At 31.5% G+C, this 20,142-nt stretch overlaps 1 protein-coding gene across 1 annotated transcript; it reads right to left on the reverse strand.

Moving 5' to 3' along the window:
• Positions 1 to 13,348: 13,348 nt before the first annotated feature.
• Positions 13,349 to 16,124, reverse strand: LOC131178610 (40S ribosomal protein S5-like). Its single transcript, XM_058143729.1, has 5 exons — positions 16,027 to 16,124; positions 15,832 to 15,937; positions 14,057 to 14,328; positions 13,681 to 13,884; positions 13,349 to 13,586 (listed from the first exon to the last, which is right to left on the reverse strand). Exons 2-5 carry the CDS (start codon positions 15,928 to 15,930, stop codon positions 13,532 to 13,534), a joined length of 630 nt encoding a protein of 209 aa, XP_057999712.1. The 5' UTR covers positions 15,931 to 15,937; positions 16,027 to 16,124; the 3' UTR covers positions 13,349 to 13,531.
• Between the last annotated feature and the right edge of the window lie 4,018 nt (positions 16,125 to 20,142).

Below are 20,142 nucleotides of genomic sequence, written 5' to 3' on the forward strand. Positions count from 1 at the left end.
ATTTACTTAATAGCATGAAAATAATTATATTATTTATGTTATATAATATGACTAATTATATGATAAATACAATACAAAATAAATCACGAGTGATTTGATAAAAAAATTAATATTTTTTAAAAGAATTTATCATTTTAAAAATAATAATTAAAATTCAATAAAATACTAATGAAATAAGTGTTTAATAATTTTTTTTTTCATATAAAATATGTGTGTTTTAATTATATTTGTATCACCAAAAGAGTTTATATTTATTATTTTTAATTAATTTTAATTTTAGTGATAAAAATGAAAAAGTTCCTAAAAGTAGAAGCAATATTGATTAAATGTTCATTAACTGAATTACAAAATGTAATTAACTCTAATATCGTATTTAGTATGAGGTTAACAAGAGGTGATTATTATTTTTATAACTTTTAACTTTTATTAATGTTGTTTGAATAATTAAAAAAAAAACATGTTAATTTTTTTATCTCATTAATATTTATGCGAAGTTAAATGTTAACTTTGAAGAGTCTAAGTTAATAATTTTCCTCCTTATACATTAAAATTTATAAGGATAACATTTAATTAAAATTTTTATATATTAATACATATTTTTATATATTAATTAAAATTTTATATATTAATACATATTTTTATAAATCTTGCGTAATAAATAATTTTAACAAAACATGCAATTTGTTAATTTTGTTACACTATTTCCGTAGACTTAACAACAACATAATCCCATTATTTTAGTCAGTGTAAAAAAATATATTTAAAAAAAATATATTTAATTAACACATTAAAAACTCAATTAAATTATTATTATTATACAAATATATAAAAAGAGAAATCACTTTCACTATTCTTAAAAACAATAAAAAATGCTACTTTATTCTAGGTTTTTTAATTATATCTCTACTTTTTTATATTTAATGACTAATTTACTCTCTTCACTATTCTTTAATATGAAATATTTTATTATATAACTAATATAATTTAATAATGTATCTTATTTCCTTTAATTAGTAAATTGATTTTTAAATGTAATATCTTTGAGATTTCTAATATCAGTGAAATTGAAATGTTTACTTAAATATTTTTTTTTATTTTATATGCAAAAAAATCTCAAATATTTGGATTAAAAATGTCACATGATAAGTTGAACATAATTATTAAAAAAAATAATGGAGTATAATAGTAATAATTTAATGAAAAAAATATATCAAATTGTAAACATTCAAAATTGATTTATTATAAAGAGCCTTTAATATAAAATTAAAAATTTATTTATATAGGTTTTAGTTTATAGATGTATATATATATATTGTTTCAACCCGTTGCAAGGCACCGGCAATGTGCTTGTATATATCTAAAAGATGAGCATCTAAAATATCTATGTAGACTCTTATTTTATGATGAGTACGTGTATTAAGACTGTAGAAAACTTAATAATGAAAAATTATATGACTGTAAGATGTAATTGGAGGTATGGAGCTGAATTATTAATTTTGTGGCATGATCTTGAAAAAAAAATAATATGTTTTTTTAGGAAATTAATTTAATTAAATTTAAATAAAATTCTGTTTTGTTTAAATTTAATATGGGTAATTTTTAAATGGACCTAATTAAATTTAATTGAGCCCCATGAGCCTAAGAAAGTCTAATGGAATTTTAAACAGGACCAATTTAATTTATTTTCTAAAAATTAAAATAAAAAAAATATCTTTTTTTCTATCACTCTCCCATACAAACTCTTTCTCCCTCTTGACCCCACTATCTTCCCCACTCTCTTCCTCACTCCCTATTGGTGTCGCCCCCTTTCTCTCTCTTCCTATTGGTTGGAACACCTCTTCCATATCCCAGTCTCACTCAGATTCTGCAACTCCAGTTGTTTAAGTTATCTAAAACTTATCACCATACGACTCCAAACCTTATCACACATCTCTCTCAAAACCCTATAAATACCCTACTGGAAAAGAAAAAAGGGGAGAAAAAATAAAGAAAAAGAGAAAAAAAAAAAGAAAAGAAAAAAAAAAGGAAAAAAAGATTCAGAAATATTCAGGGCTATTTAGAGATACCTAAGAACTATAGAAAATTTAAATATATTCAGAAACTCTTGTAGTCATTTCTTATTTTTTTTTCCTTTCTTCGAGAAGATTTTCATGTAAGATTTCTTGAAGGTTGGTTTTTTTTGTTTTCTTTTTAGGATCTATGCCATGTAATATTTAATTCAATGTTCTTTATCTGTTAATTTATCTTGCATGCTCATGTGGATCATGTAATCATGCTTAATTTGAGGGGATACACAACTTTGCACATATTTAGTTTTCTGTCTCTCACATTTTTATTATTTTTTGTTATTTTTTGAATCTGTAAAAATTTTAGTAAAATTATATTCATATTCTTCACGAAATTCTATTAGTTTTAGGCTCAAGAATCACTTAAAAAGCTTGTGTATTTGTAAGTTATAACTATTTAAAGTTAAGATTCCTGCAAAATCCGATTTACAGTATACCCAATTTGTGAAGCCCATATCTCTCTTGTTTCTTAATAATTTTGTGTGAATCTAGTGTCTAAAATTAATTTCAGAATCTTATGAATATTTTCCAATTGGTTTCGCATTCATAACTATTATGGATGATGAGTTATGAATTTTACAAAAAAAGTAGTGCGATTCTATCACTGGAAAAAGTTACAATTTGTGTAGGCCATTCGGTTAGGGATTTGTTTAATTTATAAATTTTACTATCTTGTATGATGTGTTGACTGTCTTCTGTAATTTTTTTTATGATTTTTAGGCATGTCTAACTATTTTTCAAAAATCGAATTTCTTACTACTGTCAATCTGCCAAAATCTGAAAATTGTATGTTTATGCAAGTTCTTGTTTGTTCTTGGGTTCTAATTGATATTTGATCTATTTTTCTGTGTTCTTTTAATTTAAGAGGTGTTATAAAGTGTTTGGATCATGTTGGAAGACTTAGAGCATTAGGTAGTCATAACTGATTAGGAATTTTAACTCCTTTAGGAGACTAGAATTAGAATTCAATGTGAATTGTTATTTGCATTTTCTTATTTTGTTTAGTTTTTTTTATTTTTTTATTACAAACAAAATTGGTAAGTAGCCCTAAGGTAAGCATCAAAGAGGACATTTGCGTGGAGCTTACATGGAGCTAAACAGGAGTAAGCCAGAGATATCATTGCCATACTAGAAGAGAAAGTCCTTTTTTAAGGGTAGCTTGCCCTAATGACAACTGTAATTATCAATAAGTAAGTAGCCATAAATTCTTAAAATAATTATTGGCATGAAAATGTAGTAATAATAAGATTTTTATTTGGTAAATTAAAATTAACTATGTTTTTTAATTTAATTGACTTTTTATATAATTAATTTAAATAAATACTTAGTAAATTAAAATTAATCTTGTTTGTAACTAAACTAACCTTGGCACGTAAAATAAATATAATTTAATACTTAGTAACTGTAAAATAAATTTACATGTTAGAAATCTTTATTAGGTTGTGATTGTTTGGGCCTTATATGATATTAAAATAAATTACACATGTACATAATTAATTTAGTTTAATTATCCTTAGGGTAACTTGGTGAAAAATCAATTAATTAGGTTAAATAGAAACTTAAGGTTATTTGAAATTGAATTTATTTGTAAATTAAATTATCAATAATAAATTAATTTTAGTCATTTGGTAAATATCATTTAAATAATTAGCAATCTCATAGATAGGAATTACTTGTGCATGAAAATTGTTTGCAAACAACAACCCTTTTATGAATTACTTGCGTGTGTAGGATTAGAATTACATTTTTAGGATAAAGTTTAATAGAGGAATAATAAACAAGACTTCTAGAAATATTAGTAGATGACTGGCACTCAAATTAACGAGGTTAGACCAGGTGTAAGGGGTGCCTAACACTTTCCCCGTACGTATCCACTATCTCGAACCTAGACATTGGGCTATGGTAATGACGATTATGGAAACTCTGCAAGGAGTAAGTTACCATCCATGACCTTCGAAAGAAACACTGAATATGTCCCGGTTATTACCCGGGTGGCAACTCCTGTCTGTCTATGCCTTCATGGCATAAATCCTTAGTACTGTGGTAGTATTATAGGAAGACGATACTTACCAGTGGTTTGATTCTATTAGGATTGTATGAAGTGCATGTCTAGGAAATACTATCTAAAGAAGTGGTACTTAAGTGAGACCATTGCGACTTCACCATTTTTCTTGAGCATTACCCGGTGCATTTTATATAATTCTAGTGGATGATATTTTGCCTCACGGCCCCCTATCGCTCTACAGTTTGGTGACTCCACTGGGGACTAAAAGGATAGTTCCTCCAACATGTTTCTATTAGTCTAATATTATTCCTCTGTTAAACTTTTTGCATTGCACTACACTATCACACAGTTCACCCTTGCCCTTTTTAGCCCTGCTAGTACTGGCCAAAGAGACCATAGTTCCACTCGAGCTATGATGAATTAGTGAATACAAGCACCCCATGCCCGTACCTTCAAGTATATAAAAGAGCCATAGCTCCGGCCGTTGTGCTTAATGGACAAGCTCTCACATGGGTGACCCTTTTCCTACCCAATAAAGCCCATGAGCCATAGATTTTAGCCCTAGGTACTCCGTAGATTTTTGTTGTGCTGGATTTATAACCTTACTATTCAAACCATAAGTTCTAGTGTTAGTTGTGATGAACCTAGGCCTATGCATAAACCCAATGTGTGTATAGGCCCAAGTCCATTTTAAAACCCATGTTAAGCAAGAGGATGCTTACTTATGGTTAAACTTTAAGGATATAAATCCTTTATTAGTGAGGGAAGGATCGTCCTGGACCACCCCCTGTTGGTGTGTCCAGTGTACCGTAGCCTAGGATATAATTTTTTTCTTACCCTACACGTGAGAGTTGAAGGTATAAGGGGACAAAGATTTAGTTCTAGAGATATATATTTTTTTTTATTTTGATTTAGTATTTGGTCCTATTTTAGTTCAGTTTATATGGTCTGGTTTTGGTTCAGTTTTGATTCTATTGGTATGATTTGGTTTTGGTTTTGTAAAGGTAAAGGTAAAAAAAAAAAAAAAAAGGTTCATTCATGCATTGCATTCATGTACATAGGATGTTTAGTTTAACCCTTAAATCCTTTTTTTTTTTTTGAGCAAACATAGCCTCGAAACACACCAAAGAGACTTCTGATTAGGTCACTTAGGTTAGGGAAGGGAAGAGACTAATAAGGATTTCACCTGTACTACTTAAGATGGAAGAAACTATGGCCATGCTTGATGAAACCTTGAACGCCAAGATATTTGAGTTGGAAGAGAAAATTATAGTAAACTTTTAGAAGAGGCCCTGAGGTAGGTCAATTAAGTGGCATTAAAGTTATTAAGGTTCAAATTGTGTTTCGTACCCTAAGGAGATTTTCCCAATTCAACTAATCCTTATCCAAAGTTTTTGATTGTCTCAAATCTCAAGACCTCTTGTAGCTCTTAACACTCAAACTGACACCAAATCCACTTCCACCTAGCTATGATATCAACCAATATTGCCAGTTTCACCAAACCCACGGTCATGACACCGATTGATGCTTCCAACTTAAGCATGATATCTAAAACCTAATTGATGCCAAAAAGATAACCAACCCAGAAAACTGACCAAACACTTGCACCAACCCTATGCCTAACCAAGTTTTCCATCTCCACCAGATCTTTACATGATCTCCACCACCCCAAATAACCTTGACGGGATTGTTGACTTAATCTAACCCATCCAAAAGCCCAATAAACCTCAACCTATAATAGTTGTTGACATTTGTCATAATTCTAGCTATGATGAGGGTCCTTTGGATATCTGGACCGATTCTGATGAGGAGATAGTTGCATTACAAGTAGATAGTTCAGATCTACCAATGTCTGCTTTTCAAGTTGGTAGGATCTATAAAAACTTGATGGATCCAAAAGTGGCTACTGTGAAGAAAGGGATGAAGTTTTTTCCTAGCATGGGCCTCAAAAAACCTATAGATGGCCTAGTAACTTTTAGTGAGATGAAGGGGCAGATCACAAGGTGTGGTTTGGGCTATGAGCCAACTAAAGAGGAAAAAGAGCCAAAATCTCCTAAGTTCTTGAAAGAGGGGGGCAATTACCTGGACATATAATTAGGGGTTACTATATGTGAAAGTGCTAAAGCAGAAAATTAGGACCATTGATTTAAGGACTGCATGGAAAACTAAGCACTTAAAGCTACATCCCTCGGTTTGAGTTTGTCTTTTGTAATGCTCACAGTAGTGATACTGATATTTCCATTTCTGATATACTTGATGCTAATTTTAAGGCGAAGATCAATAACATGACCAGTCCTTCTACTTACTTGTTTGATATTTATTCTAATGGGTATATGCATGGCATTCATAATCATTTAGAATCAGTTTTTATTAATGCATCAAAATCAATCTCTATTAATTTGGGTATACCAAATAATCCTAAAGATATTGAGTTAGCTAAAGATTTAACCCAAGAAAAAAGAGATAAATTTATAGCCTTGTTAACAAAGTACCAAGAAGCACGTGCCTCGAGCTTAAAATCAGATGGTCGATTCCCAAGCCACGCTAGTGTCCCCATAGGAAAAGAGTGATCAAAAGTTGACTTAGCTAGTTATCCTAATGAAGAGTAAAATTTTATGCTATGAAGGATTAATAGTAGCACATGTGGACCTAGAGGGAGAAGAAAAATGATATGAAGACATAAGGAGGTCTCTGGAAGTGAGAATACTTGCAATAAGCCAACAAAAGAGATACAACAATAGTTCATAGATTAACCACTCAACTTACTTTAGCTAGGGGGCAATTCTATAAACTCTTATGTGTGATAGAAAAATAGGCTGAGCAAATAATGAAAGAAGTATATGTAGGAATGTGTGGTTCCCATATGAATGGAAAGGTTCTACTTGGGAAAAAAGTTCGAAACATATAAGGATTGGCCTGAAAAACTCCCTTATGTTCTTTAAGATTATCGTAGTACTACACGGACATCCACGGGGGCAACCCCATTCTTTTTAGTGTATAGAATTAAAGCAATGCTATCTATTAAGCCAGAGATCAAATCCTTAAGAGTGATGCTAGAAGCTAAGATCCTAAAAAATAAGTGGGCTTAGAAGAGATATGAAGAACTAGCTTTGGTTGATGAAAAGAGAATGTGAACCTTGTATCATATGCAGGCTTATCAGAGGAAGATAGCTAAGGCCTTTAATAAGAAGGTGAAGCCAAGAAAAAACAAAGAGAGAGACATGGTTTTGAAACAAGCTCGGCCTGTCCCTTTTGATTTAAGAGGAAAATTTAACCTAAGCTAGGATGGTCCATACTTAGTCAAAAAGATTTTGCCATAGTAAGAATATCAAACCTGGAATAGAATGAATTTTAAGAACCAGTCAATTTAAACAGGCTCAAATGGTACTTTGTGTGAGATAGGTCCGCTAGGCTGAAAACCTGCAAAAGGTAGTCTAGGCGTAAGTGTCAAAGAAAAAAAAAAAAGAAAAGAAAAAAAATGTCAGATTAAAAATCTGCAAAATGTGGTCTAGGCAAAAGGAGAGATGAAAGAAGATCTGGATGGAAAACCTGAAAAGGCCATTCTGCAGGTTATAAACTTATTTCTAACTTTGGAAGATTGAAAATTTGGTAAAACTAAATGTAAGAGGGAGTAATGGTGTACCTGAATAAATAAAAAAACTTTTATTGCATTAACCAGGAATATGTTTTATTTAATTATGATTATGAATGTTTGTGTCTTGAAGGATACATCAAAAGATTAACTAATTGAACTACATTATTTTGATTTAACATATTGTCTTGTGAGCATGACAGAATAGGTGCTTGATATGAATACCCTGGTAATTATCTAATTTCAAAAAAAAAAAAAAAAGAGCTCGCTAGGTGGAAAACTCAAAAGGGCTACTTAGGCAAAAGTTAGAGCAAGCTCGCTGAGATGAAACCCGAAAGGGTATTTCAGGCAAAAGTTAGGGAACAAAGAATGGAGTTCATGGAAGAGAATTGAGTCAAGGCAAAACAAGGTTTTGAAATAACTTTAGAATAATGAGCATGAGGGGAGCGAAGAAAAAGAAAAATCAGAGGGGAATTGTTTTATGACTTTAAGGAAGTCTTTTTAGTGAACATTTTTCCTAGAAAATTTTAAGGTTAAAAGAAAGTTTTTCCAAAAAGAGGTCCCTCAGAGGACTAAGTTTTTAGAATCTTTAGTGAAATCAGCATGCCCATGATAAGAAGTAGCATACAGGAAGCATAAAATTCACAAAGAGAGTTTTGAGATCCAGTCATCCTAGTTTTTTTCAAATCATGAAATAGATGTTTTTTAGTAAGTCCTTAGAAATTGTTTAGGGCACACGACATAGTTGCATAAGGCTTAGAAGAACACGCATCAACATGTTACCTGTAGGTGTGTAAGGCGTAGAAGAATATGCATCTCCACAGTTTCACGTGTTAAAATATGAGGGGGTTTGATTCTTTCTCAAGATAACGAGGGGGATACGTAGGCAGTTTAGGACTGTGGTCCTAAATACGAACCCATAATATTTCATGACAAATGTTTTTTAGCAAGTTCTTAGACGTTGTTTAGGGCATATGACATAGTTGTGTAAGGCATAGAAGAACATGCATCAACATGTCACCTGTAGGTGTGTAAAGTATAGAAGAACATGCATCACCATAGTTTTAAGTGTCAAACTATGTGAGGGTCTGATTCTTCCTCAGGATAGCAAGGGGGATGTGTAGGCAGTTTAGGACTGTAGTTCTAAATACGAATCCACAACATTTCAAGACAAATATTTTTGGTAAGTCCTTAAACGTTGTTTAGGGCACATGGCATAGTTGTGTAAGGCGTAGAAGAACACACATCAACATGTCCCTGTAGGTGTGTAAGGCGTAGAAGAACATGCATCACCACTGTTTTAAGTGTCGAACTACGAGTGGGTTTGATTCTTCCTCAGGATAGTGAGGGGGATACGTAGATAGTTTAGGACCGCAATCCTAAATACGAATCCACAATATTTCAAATCACACAGTTGCCATTGTCATGAGACCGTAGCTAGTCTCATGACGCAGAGTGTATCGATAGAGTAAGATGCACTCGATTTTCACATGACACAGTTATCACGATAATGAGACTGTAGCTAGTCTCATAACATAGAGTATGTCTACCGAGCAAGATGTACTCGATCCTTATAGCCAATGTTTCATAGTTATTAGAAGATTGAGTTTCACTTTGACGAAACTTGAGCAATGCTTTCACATTGATTTCAACTTTTGTCAAAGTAGGGGGCAAACTGTAAACTCTTATTTTATGATGAGTATATGCATTGAGGCTGTGGGAAACCCAATGAAGACAAATTATATGACTATAAGATATAATTGGAGGTATGGAGCTAAATTATTAATTTCGTGGCATGATCTTGAACAAAAAATAGTAATATGTTTTTTTAAAGAAATTAATTTAATTAAATTTAAATAAAATTTTGTTTTGTTTAAATTTAATATGGGTAGTTCTTAAATGGACGTAATTAAATTTAATTCGGCCCAATGGGCCTAAGAAAGCCTAATTAGGAATTTTAAATAGGATCCATTTAATTTATTTTCTGAAAATTAAAATAAAAAAATATTTTTTTTCTATCCCTCACCCATGCAAACTCTCTCTCCTTCTTAGCCCCACTCTCTTTCTCACTCCCTATTGGTACCTCCCCCTTTCTCTCTCTTTCTATTGGTTGAAACACCTTACCCATATCCCAGTCTCACCCAAATTCTGCAACCCCAGTTGATTAAGTTATCTAAAACTTATCACCCTAGGACTCGAAACCCTATTACACCTCTCTCTCAAAACCCTATAAATACCTTACTAGGAAAGAAAAAAGGGGAGAAAAAAGAAAGAAAAAGTATAACATCCATAATTTTCAAATAATTATATATACATATATATATATATATTATTCTAACCCTAGTATTGTGGACTTTACTTATGTACTTTCATTTCGTGGAAATTCGATCGTCGCCCAGATCTGCAATTGGATTGGATGAGGGAGCTGAGCTCCCATTTGATTTTATGACATGATGAGTATGTGGAGGGTGAGCTGAGCTCCTCAATTTGTTATATATTGTGCTTACAGGTCGGGTGAGTACAAAACTCTCCGTTGTATAGTCTATGTTATGGTCGGACTCTGTCCGGTTGTTTTCTTGAAAATGGGCCTTAGGATTGGATTAAAGAATAGTTAGGCTTACTACAGGCCTCGTGGGCTTTAGGCTGGGCCTAGGTCCATAGGATTGGGTGAGGGAGCTGAGCTCCCATTTGATTTTATGACATGATGAGCATGTGGAGGGTGAGCTGAGCTCCCCAATTTGTTATATATTGTGCTTACAGGTCGGGTGAGTAAAAAACTCTCTGTTGTATGATCCATGTTATGGTCGGACTCTGTCCGATTATTTTCTTGAAAATGGGCCTTAGAATTGAGTTAAGGAATAGTTAGGCTTACTACGAGCCTCGGGGGCTTCAGGCTGGCCTAGATCCTAGTGTCAATCCAGTCCACAGGTTGGGTCGTGACATTTATAAAAGTGCAACTGGGGTTAAGGGTTTTGTTGGGGATATACCTTTGTTTTAATGGGCTTGGGCTTGAGCCACTCTATCCTTGGCCTTGTAACGATCGGGCTCCAACCACTAAAGAAATTGTCCGCTTTGGCCATAAGCCTCACGGTTTTGTCCCATAGGTGGAATGGAGAACTTTCCAGGAGGTCACCCATCCTAGGATTTCTCTCAAGCGAGCACGCTTAACCCTGGAGTTTTTCCAACTCTCTAGGTCATTCCACCAAAAGACACCTCTAGTGATTAGTTCTCCTACTTTATATATCATTGCTTTTTGAACCCAAGACCATCTCCGTGCTTTTTCGATGTGGGTTTTGCCTAAGGGACCTTTCTTCCCCCCCTTTCGGGACTCAGCGTCCTCGCTGAGGTTTGCCCCACCATCGCCCAAGAGGACACGTGAGCGGCTCTGATACAAATTGTAACGATGGGGCATGAACCACTAGAGGAATTGTACGCTTTGGCCATAAGCCTCACGATTTTGTCCCATAGGTGGAATGGAGAACTTCCCAGGAGGTCACCCATCCTAGGATTTCTCTCAAGCGAGCACGCTTAATCCTAGAGTTCTTCCAACTCTACAGGCCATTCCACCAAAAGGCATCTTTAGTGATTAGTTTTTCCATTTAATATATCATTATTTTTTGAACTTAAGACCATCTCCGTGCTTTGCCGATGTCGGATTTGCCTAAGGGACCTTATCCAAACCTCACTTATGAGGAAGAGCCCCTAGAAATTCTGGCACATGAGGTGAAGCAGCTGAGGAACAAGCAAATACCTCTAGTGAAAGTGCTATGGAACTATCATTCAAACCAGGAGGCTACTTGGGAGTGCGAGGAGGACATGAGGAGACAGGATCCACAACTATTCAGAGACTAAAACCAGGTAAAATTTTGGGATGAAATTTATTTAAGGGGGGGAGAATTGTAACACCCCTATACTAAGTAGTCTATACATTCTACTGTTTTGATGACTAATGTCTGTCCGGACAGTCAGGATATCTAGAACTATATCTGTGTCATCTTGAAAAAGTCCCTTAGGTAAATCCCACATCGGCAATGAGTTTTAACCAAAAAAAAAAAAAGTTGAGTGATTTTTATGAAATAATTCATAAAGTTGAGTGATTCCGAATGATGAATTACCCTATTTTTATATAGCTTCACATAATTGCATATATAAATTTCGGAAAACTAAAAATGCTCTTCAAAAGGAAATCATAAAGTTTAAGGTAGTGAGACCCAAGCAATAGATTGCTTGGACATTTTATCGATAATCTGAGCGATGACCAACCGATCATTGGCCAAATATGGCTTATCGCAACTAACCAGCAATGGACATGCAATTGGTAATGGTTATGCTCTCCAAGTATTTGTTTATAAGTATTAGAACAACTCCATAAGTCAGGCATGCTTACTATGCCAAATTGATTAATGCAATCTATTCTTATTGCTTTCTTATTCGTTCAAACAAACCACTAAATTAACAGTTAGAGTGGCTAGAATTGACCATTAACCTCACCATTTATATGCATTACAAGCGTACATCATTATCAGATTTGTCAAAGGGATTCACAACAACATCAGTGGTGTCATTTGTGAAATATTAGCATTGAGCAACATCCCACAATTTTTCATCATGCTTTTCTTATTTCATTTGTGTTTTCGTGAGTTTTTAATTTTTCAATTTTAATTTATTTCTTTAGTTAGAAACTTGCGAATGTAGATATACAAAAACTTTTTCTAAAACATAATTAGAGTTGAAAGATTTTATTTTGATAACTTTAAATTATATAACTGAAATAAAATAATCACCTCAATTGACAGACGGTTGACATAATTTACTTAGAAAAGGCTACAATGCTCATTCTACAAAATATATGTATTAGTTATCATTGGGTCCTTGATAAAAAAACAACCTACTTCATGTTTCTTCATTTCATATTAGCAAAGAAAACTGTTATTTAATTGTTTTATGCTCTTAGTTTGTTGAAAAAATGAAAGCTCAGTAGATTGGTTTCTCACTCTCTTGAATCTTGGTGGCTACAAAAGCAACGCTATATCCCAATGTCAAACACCCACCTAGCTAATCTGAAACTCACCTTCCAATCTCGATGTAGGAGCTTAGAAGCTGTTGCATGCGTTATTCGAGAGGACTTTAAAGGGCTTATGATAATTAGAAAGTCCACGATGTGCTGAAGCTTTAATTTAATTTAACAATAAGAACATTACACGATCGGCATTTTCTCTTTGTTGTCTAATGAGGCCCCAAAATAGGTTATACGTCGACAACCACCCCAAGACACGAAGGCTTACTTGTGCCCTTACTCGAGCCTTTCACAAAACATCAGCGTCGAAGGCTTTCTCAGACAAAAACTAGATTTATACCCAAAAGAAAAACTCATTAAATTTGATTAAAAATTTTGAAAAAGCATTTTGGTATTTTAAAATTTTTATAACTAAAATACTTAAATTAGAATTTAGAAGTCATTAATAAACATTTTGCAATAACTTTTTTTCCGCACAAATAGAAATGATGAACAGATTCCAAAAAACAAAATAGAAGCGAGTTGACAAAATCCAGTAAATCATCTCGAGGCCCACAGCACCAAAGACGAGCATTTATCTGTGCTATGATACACACATGCCATTATAAATTAAACACACAAATAAAATTCATGATATTTATAAAAAGAAAACGTAAAATTTGAGCAACTTTAAGTTGCTAATGCATTCTTAATAACATGATAAAACTCCAAATAAAAGGAAAGCAATCGTTAGCACAAATAAACACCAGGCGAACATCATTAGTATGCTCAAAATTTTACAACAGAACTAAAAAAATCCTGAGACAAGCAAAAAACTTTTTCCACCGCCATCCCCATCCTGCATTGATATCTCATCGGTTGGCCTTAGCAACTCTTTCAATCTCATCCTTTTTCTTGATAGCATAACTGAAAACGCAGGGTGGGTCATGACCAGAACTAAGCAGAACAGATATCAACTGTTCAGAAAGAGAGAATATGAAAAATAAGAATGAAATTCAACCTGTTGGAAGAGCCCTTTGCAGCATTGATGAGCTCGTCTGCCAAACATTCTGCAATAGTCTTGATGTTTCTGAAAGCAGCTTCACGAGCACCAGTGGTAAGGAGGTAGATGGCCTGGTTAACACGCCTCAGAGGAGAGATATCCACAGCCTGACGCCTGACAACACCAGCAGAACCAATTCGAGTGGCATCTTCCCGGGGCCCACTTTAGTAATACAACATTGGCCGAAACAAAGAAAAAATTGAGTCAAATAGATAAAGGTAGGAAACATAAAATCCAAATGCCTACAAAAACAGGGACATCATGCAATGAACTTTAAATATCCAGAGTAAACCCAACATCCAATTGTACTCAAGCATAAAACCAAATAATGCACCTGTTAATCACGGCATCCACGATAACTTGGATTGGATTTTGATCAGTTAGGAGATGAATGATTTCCATAGCATGCTTCACAATCCTAACTGCCATCAATTTTTTCCCATTGTTTCTGCCGTGCATCATCAATGAGTTTGTAAGCCTCTCTACAATTGGGCACTGGGCCTTCCTGAAACGCTTGACTGAGTACCTCCCAGCAGTGTGGGGAACATAGGTTGCATGCTTGGCTGGTTGGACTCCAATGTAATCACTCAAGGAAATATCATTAACCTGATGCACAAAAAATTCAACAATGAAACCTAATTGAGAAGATAGATCTTAACATATTAATTTTAAAGATCACAGCAATATGGGCCCAACACACAGATATAAAAACCATAGTCATATTAAAGATTCAAGATCCAGAGGGCATTTTATATGATCTAATTGAGAACATATATTTGACTGGCTAACCAGTTTGCAAAGCCATGGAACTAGCACTAGCAGGTGCAGTCCCATGAGGCAGCAACCATCAGTTTAAGCCAAAGTTCATCAAATTATACAAGCCCAAAAAATAAAAGATAACATATTAAGGTTCCGTTTGTTTCGCGAAAAAATGACTTTTATATGTAAAATATGAAAAATATTTTCCAAAAAATATTTTCCATAAAAATATTTTCTGGTTATAATATTAAATTAATAATACTTATTTATCTCATATATGTATAAGTGTGTTCACATTTTAATAAGATTTTCAAAATTTAGAAAATATAAAATAACATTCCCTTTTGAAAAATGAAAGCCATTTTCCTTAGAAATGACTTAATTTTTCTTTTGACCAGAAAAATGAAAAATACTTTTCATTGACCAATTTTCCTGAGTGTTCTCAAACACCAGAAAATACGAAAAATGTTTTTAGGAAAATATTTTCCGTAAAGCAAACGGAGCCTAAAACAACAATAGGCTCTGATATTTCAAAAAGGGGGTGGAGCTCTGGATAGGCACAATGAAGCAAATGTTAATACCTATCACAATTTCAGTAAAGCACAAGAAACAACTTAGATGATGTGTGCCTTACTATGTCTGCAGGTGGCTACTCACATTATATACAAGTACAATTAAGCCTAACAAGTTGGGCCCTCAACAAGACAAGCAAAAGCAACCTAAAAACAATATCTCAGTGCCGCGGCTATATACTTCCTAACCACAAAATTATCACAATTCTTTAACTTCTTCCCTCAATTGAGACATGCAAGAAGGCACATAAAGCAAACAAATTATTTAGAATTGCGTTATTCATCCTTTGACCGCTATCTTTATTAAGAACGTCCCAAACAAAAATTTATAGGCAAATTTTCACCGTAAAAAACCCAAATTAAAGTTGGGACTTGGAAAACTATCGGACATTCACAATTGGCAGGCACAAAGCAAAACAGAACGAATCCAAACAAAAAGCAACAAACTCAGAAACACCACACAATCTCTAATATCTGTGATATTTCATTTTAAAAAAGATTACATTCAATAAGCTATACACAACTCTATACAAAACAGAGAATAAAATATGGAACTGGACAACACATATTAAACCACCAGAGATTACTCAAACCCAGAAGAGCAGATCAAATGATAAACAGAAAAAAATCATAATAACACAGATCAACAAATACATACAATTGCAAATAAGATTTAACCACGTTCTAATCCAAACATCAATCAGAAGCAAAATACACTTATTATAATAAAAAATATAATTAAAATGATTGACAGTGAACAGGAGAAGCAACTTATAACCTGAACTTCCTCAAAGGTCCATCGGTTGAAGAGTTTAACCTCGTTGTAAGGCTGAGTAGGTTCTCCCGTCACTGGCGTCGCTGCCAAGGTTGCCGCCATTGCTTACCTGAAAACATAATACATAATGGTAAGCAAACGAGAGAAAGATTCCAGAGTAGACAAAAGATAATCGTAGCAAGGCATAGGCTAGAAAACCTGTGATTCCAAGAGCTGAAGGAGTAGAGAGAGTAAGTGAGAAGAGAGTGTGAGTGAGAAGAGAGAGAGGGCGAAGCGGCTCTCAGCTACCAGGAACAGAGAAAAACTTTTGATTGAAACCCTACCTCTGATCGGGTTATTATACTATACCAAAAGACAGCCTAAGAACGTTAAAAAGAGTCTTTTATCCCTGACTCTTCGTTTTGCTTAAATTTGGTATGTTATGCTATACCAGCTGCACTTTAATTTTGGATCCAATGCCCACACTGCGGACCAACATCACTAATAAAATAAATAATAATATTTCCTTTCCCTTATCACCCGCAAATGCGCCTATCCCTCCTCCATTCATCCTTCATAAATCATAATAATATTAATACATAAAATTATTATTATTATTATTTAAATTTATCAATTTCTATTGTAGTTTTCGATAAATATAAATATATATGTAGTTATTTTATTAATTTAATAAAAAATCTTATTTTATTTTATTTATAGATTATAATGTAATCTAAGTTTATTAGCTATTGTATATTCTATTTATAGTGAATTAATATCTTTAATCTAAATTATTTTATAAGACCCTTTGATTATTGAACACTGCTAAAATATATTGACCTATTTTCATATGATCACGTTAAATTTATAGAATCAATTAAATAATGAGATTAATATTCAAACACTACATGTTATGCATTGCATATTAGAAAGATAGAGTTTAAATCAAATAGACAGATGAACGTATTTAAATTTTAATTTTAAGATTGATATAAAATGCATTATATATAAGAAACATTTAAAAATTTTAAATTTTCATAATAAATTCAAAATTGCTAATATTTATTATATTTTTTTACTTCAAAGAAACATATGACTTATTAAAATATATTCAATTGAAGAAATCATTTGAAATATATAACTAAAGGGGGTGATACTTTCACTATTCTTAAGAAAAGTAAAAATATATAATAACGATGAGATGAATTATATTATATTAATATATCAAAATATCTAATTTTTTTTATTGTTTTAAGAACAATTAAAAGATTATTTTGCATCAACTTTTAAATTAATTTTTGGAAATCAATTAATATGTTTCAATTTTTTATATTAAAAAATTATACCTAAATATAAATTATTATAAAAATAAGAATTTTAAGAATTACTTTAATTAACAATTTGTAAGTCAATTTATCAGATCGTGATTGAAATCTTAAGAGTAATTTATAAATAAAATATTTTCTTTTTGATTGATTAGTATTCATACACAGTTTATAAAAATTTAAAAATTCTTCTTATTTTATATTATATATTTACTATTTTAAAATTATAAGCTATCCAACCCATTATTCTTTTACTATGAAACTAAATTTCCATTTTTGTTTTTAAAATTCTAAAAATTTTATAAGATGTTAGCTTTTGAATTTATTAATAACATAAAATATTATAATTTTTAAAAATTTCAAACTTTTCCTAATTGATATAAAGATAAAAAAATGGCTAATCTTTAAAATACTAAAGGAAATAATATATTTTAAAATATCTTAATAATGTTATATAATAATTAGTATTTTTATTTATTTAAATAAATAAATATTATTCTCACTTAAATTGAAATAGTATTAAAATCAATGCATTTGAATGACAAATAAAATTTATCGGTACATATCCATTTATCACTTGACTTGATGATAAAAAAAATGAGCTAAGGCATAATGTCGTGAAATATTAGTTTATCAACTGATATGACATGCTCTGTCTTTACACGTTTTGCTTATTTTCCAAAGAAAAATTAATGACCCGCGCTCCATTAATTGATTTATATATAATTTAAATTTATTTTAATGTACGGAAAATATTATATTTTAGCTTACATTTATAGTCATCATATTAATATATGTTTGTTTTAGTTTTTCCAATTCTCAAATATTTATTTATGCCTTCTACTATATCATTTTGAACATTTTAAAGCTAATGAAAAAAAAAATACCATCACTTTCCCTAATTTTAAAATTTGAATGATGAAATTACGTTTTTATTTAAATATAATTAAATTTTAGTTATTATTTTGCAATAAATAAGAAGGATGAAATTTATTTAAAAGCATGAAAATAATTATATTATTTATGTTATATAATATGACTAATTATATGATAAATACAATACAAAATAAATCACGAGTGAGTTGATAAAAAAAATTAAATTTTTTAAAAAGAATTTAACATTTTAAAAATAATAATTAAAATTCAATGAAATGCTAATGAAATAAGTGTTTAATAATTTTTTTTCATATAAAATATGTGTGTTCTAATTATATTTATATCATTGAAAGAGTTTATATTTATTATTTTTAATTAATTTTATATTTAATAATAAAAAAAGAAGAAGTTCCTAAAAGTAAAAGCAATATTGATTAATTGTTCATTAACTGAATTACAAAATGTAATTAACTTTAATAAAAGGTTAACAAGAGGTGATTATTACTGTTGTAACTTTTAACTTTTACTAATGTTGTTTGAATACTTAAAAGAAAATATGTTAATTTTTTATATTATTAATATTTATACGAAGTTAAATATTAATTTTGAAGAGTTTAAGTTAATAATTACCCTCCTTACTTTTTATCTTATTAATATTAAATTTTTGATTTTTTAACCTTCTATCAAATATACTGTAAGTCCAAACAAATTTAATCAATCTTATTTAATCAATTTTTTTAAAAATTTTTTATATATTAATTCAAGAGGATTTTTTTTTTTTCAGTTACAAATTCAGTTATATATATTTTTATAAAACAATGTGCCAAAATTATTAAGGCTTGCGTAATAAATAATTTTAACAAAACATGCAATTTGAAATTTATTAAAAATATGAAATTAAGAGAGAGAATTTTTTTATTTATGGTAACTTGTAAATCTTCTATTATAGATGTAACACCCCTATTTGTATAGCCTGGTATATTTCACTGTTCCGGTGATCGGTGTCGGTCCGGATAATTAAGGGGATTAGAACCATACTTAAGACAACTAGATAAACCATAAACACAAATAATTAGTAATGTCCAATTAGTTAAGTATAAACAAGAAAAACTGAACATAAGAAGTTAAACGAGCTGAGAGTCACAGCGATGGGTGACCGTCTCGGGAACGACTACGAAGTCGATTTAAACTCAAATTTTGAACCGTAAAATGTGACGCTGCGGTCCTTAGGACCCTTATAAACACAGTGGAAAAGAGAAAATCACAAAAAAGAACTGTTAAACCAGTCAAATAATTAGGTCAGGGAGCCGGAAGAAATATGAAATTAATTACAAACCGGGATGAACCGGCGAGGGGCAATTTGGTCAATTGACCCCGAGAGCTGACTCCTGACCTAACTATCAAATAAAATCGGAGAAAAGAAAATTTCGGAATCGAGAATTAAATTAAAGAACTAATAGAAAAATAAAAAAAAAGAAAGAAAATGAAAAAGGTGTAGGAAGATGACATCATGCATGACATCATGCATGATGCCATAAATCCTGTAATTAATAAATTAAATTAAATGGATTTTTGGGGTCTTCCATAAGACAAAATAAATAAAAGAAAGGAAAAGAAAAAAAAATTTTCATTGTCTTCTTCTTCCCTTCCAAAGCGTTTTCTCTCTCCCTTAGCTCTCTCTCTTAAACTCCATTAGAGCTCTTAAGTCAAGCTTCATAAACCTTCAATTCCACCATAAAAACCTTACTCTCCAACATTAAATCTTGTAGTTAGACCTAGATAAGGAGCTTGACAACAAAAAGAAAAAGAAAGGAAGGAGTTTTGAAGAAAAGGAAATTCTACATAAAAGGTTAGTAATCAAATTTGATAATTTGAGTTTGATTCTTACATTTCTAACTTATTGAGCTTGTAAATAAACTTAAAATGGAAACAAAATTTATTGAGGGATTATATAGAATTTTGGACAGCTAGGATTTGGTTGGACAAAGTATAAATTTGTTTGAGCTAATCATGTTAGGAAGCTTAATTGAGTTAAGGGAGCATAGTTATAAGTGTTTAATTAGCTAAATGCAATAAATGACATGAATTAGGGTTTTGAGCATTAGGGTTTAGAGACCAAAAATGTGAAGAAGTG

The sequence above is a fragment of the Hevea brasiliensis genome, chromosome 3 (assembly GCF_030052815.1).
Source record: "Hevea brasiliensis isolate MT/VB/25A 57/8 chromosome 3, ASM3005281v1, whole genome shotgun sequence".
NCBI classification, from domain to species: Eukaryota; Viridiplantae; Streptophyta; class Magnoliopsida; order Malpighiales; family Euphorbiaceae; genus Hevea; species Hevea brasiliensis.

What these genes read in the sequence shown, in the direction of transcription:
- LOC131178610 (XM_058143729.1), bottom strand. Translation starts at nt 15,930, where the DNA reads ATGGCGGCAACCTTGGCAGCGACGCCAGTGACGGGAGAACCTACTCAG. An exon ending in GGACCTTTGAGGAAGTTCAG is followed by an intron (nt 14,329 to 15,831) that starts GTTATAAGTTGC and finishes TTTGTGCATCAG; the next exon opens with GTTAATGATATTTCCTTGAG. An exon ending in GCAAAGGGCTCTTCCAACAG is followed by an intron (nt 13,587 to 13,680) that starts GTTGAATTTCAT and finishes CTGCGTTTTCAG; the next exon opens with TTATGCTATCAAGAAAAAGG.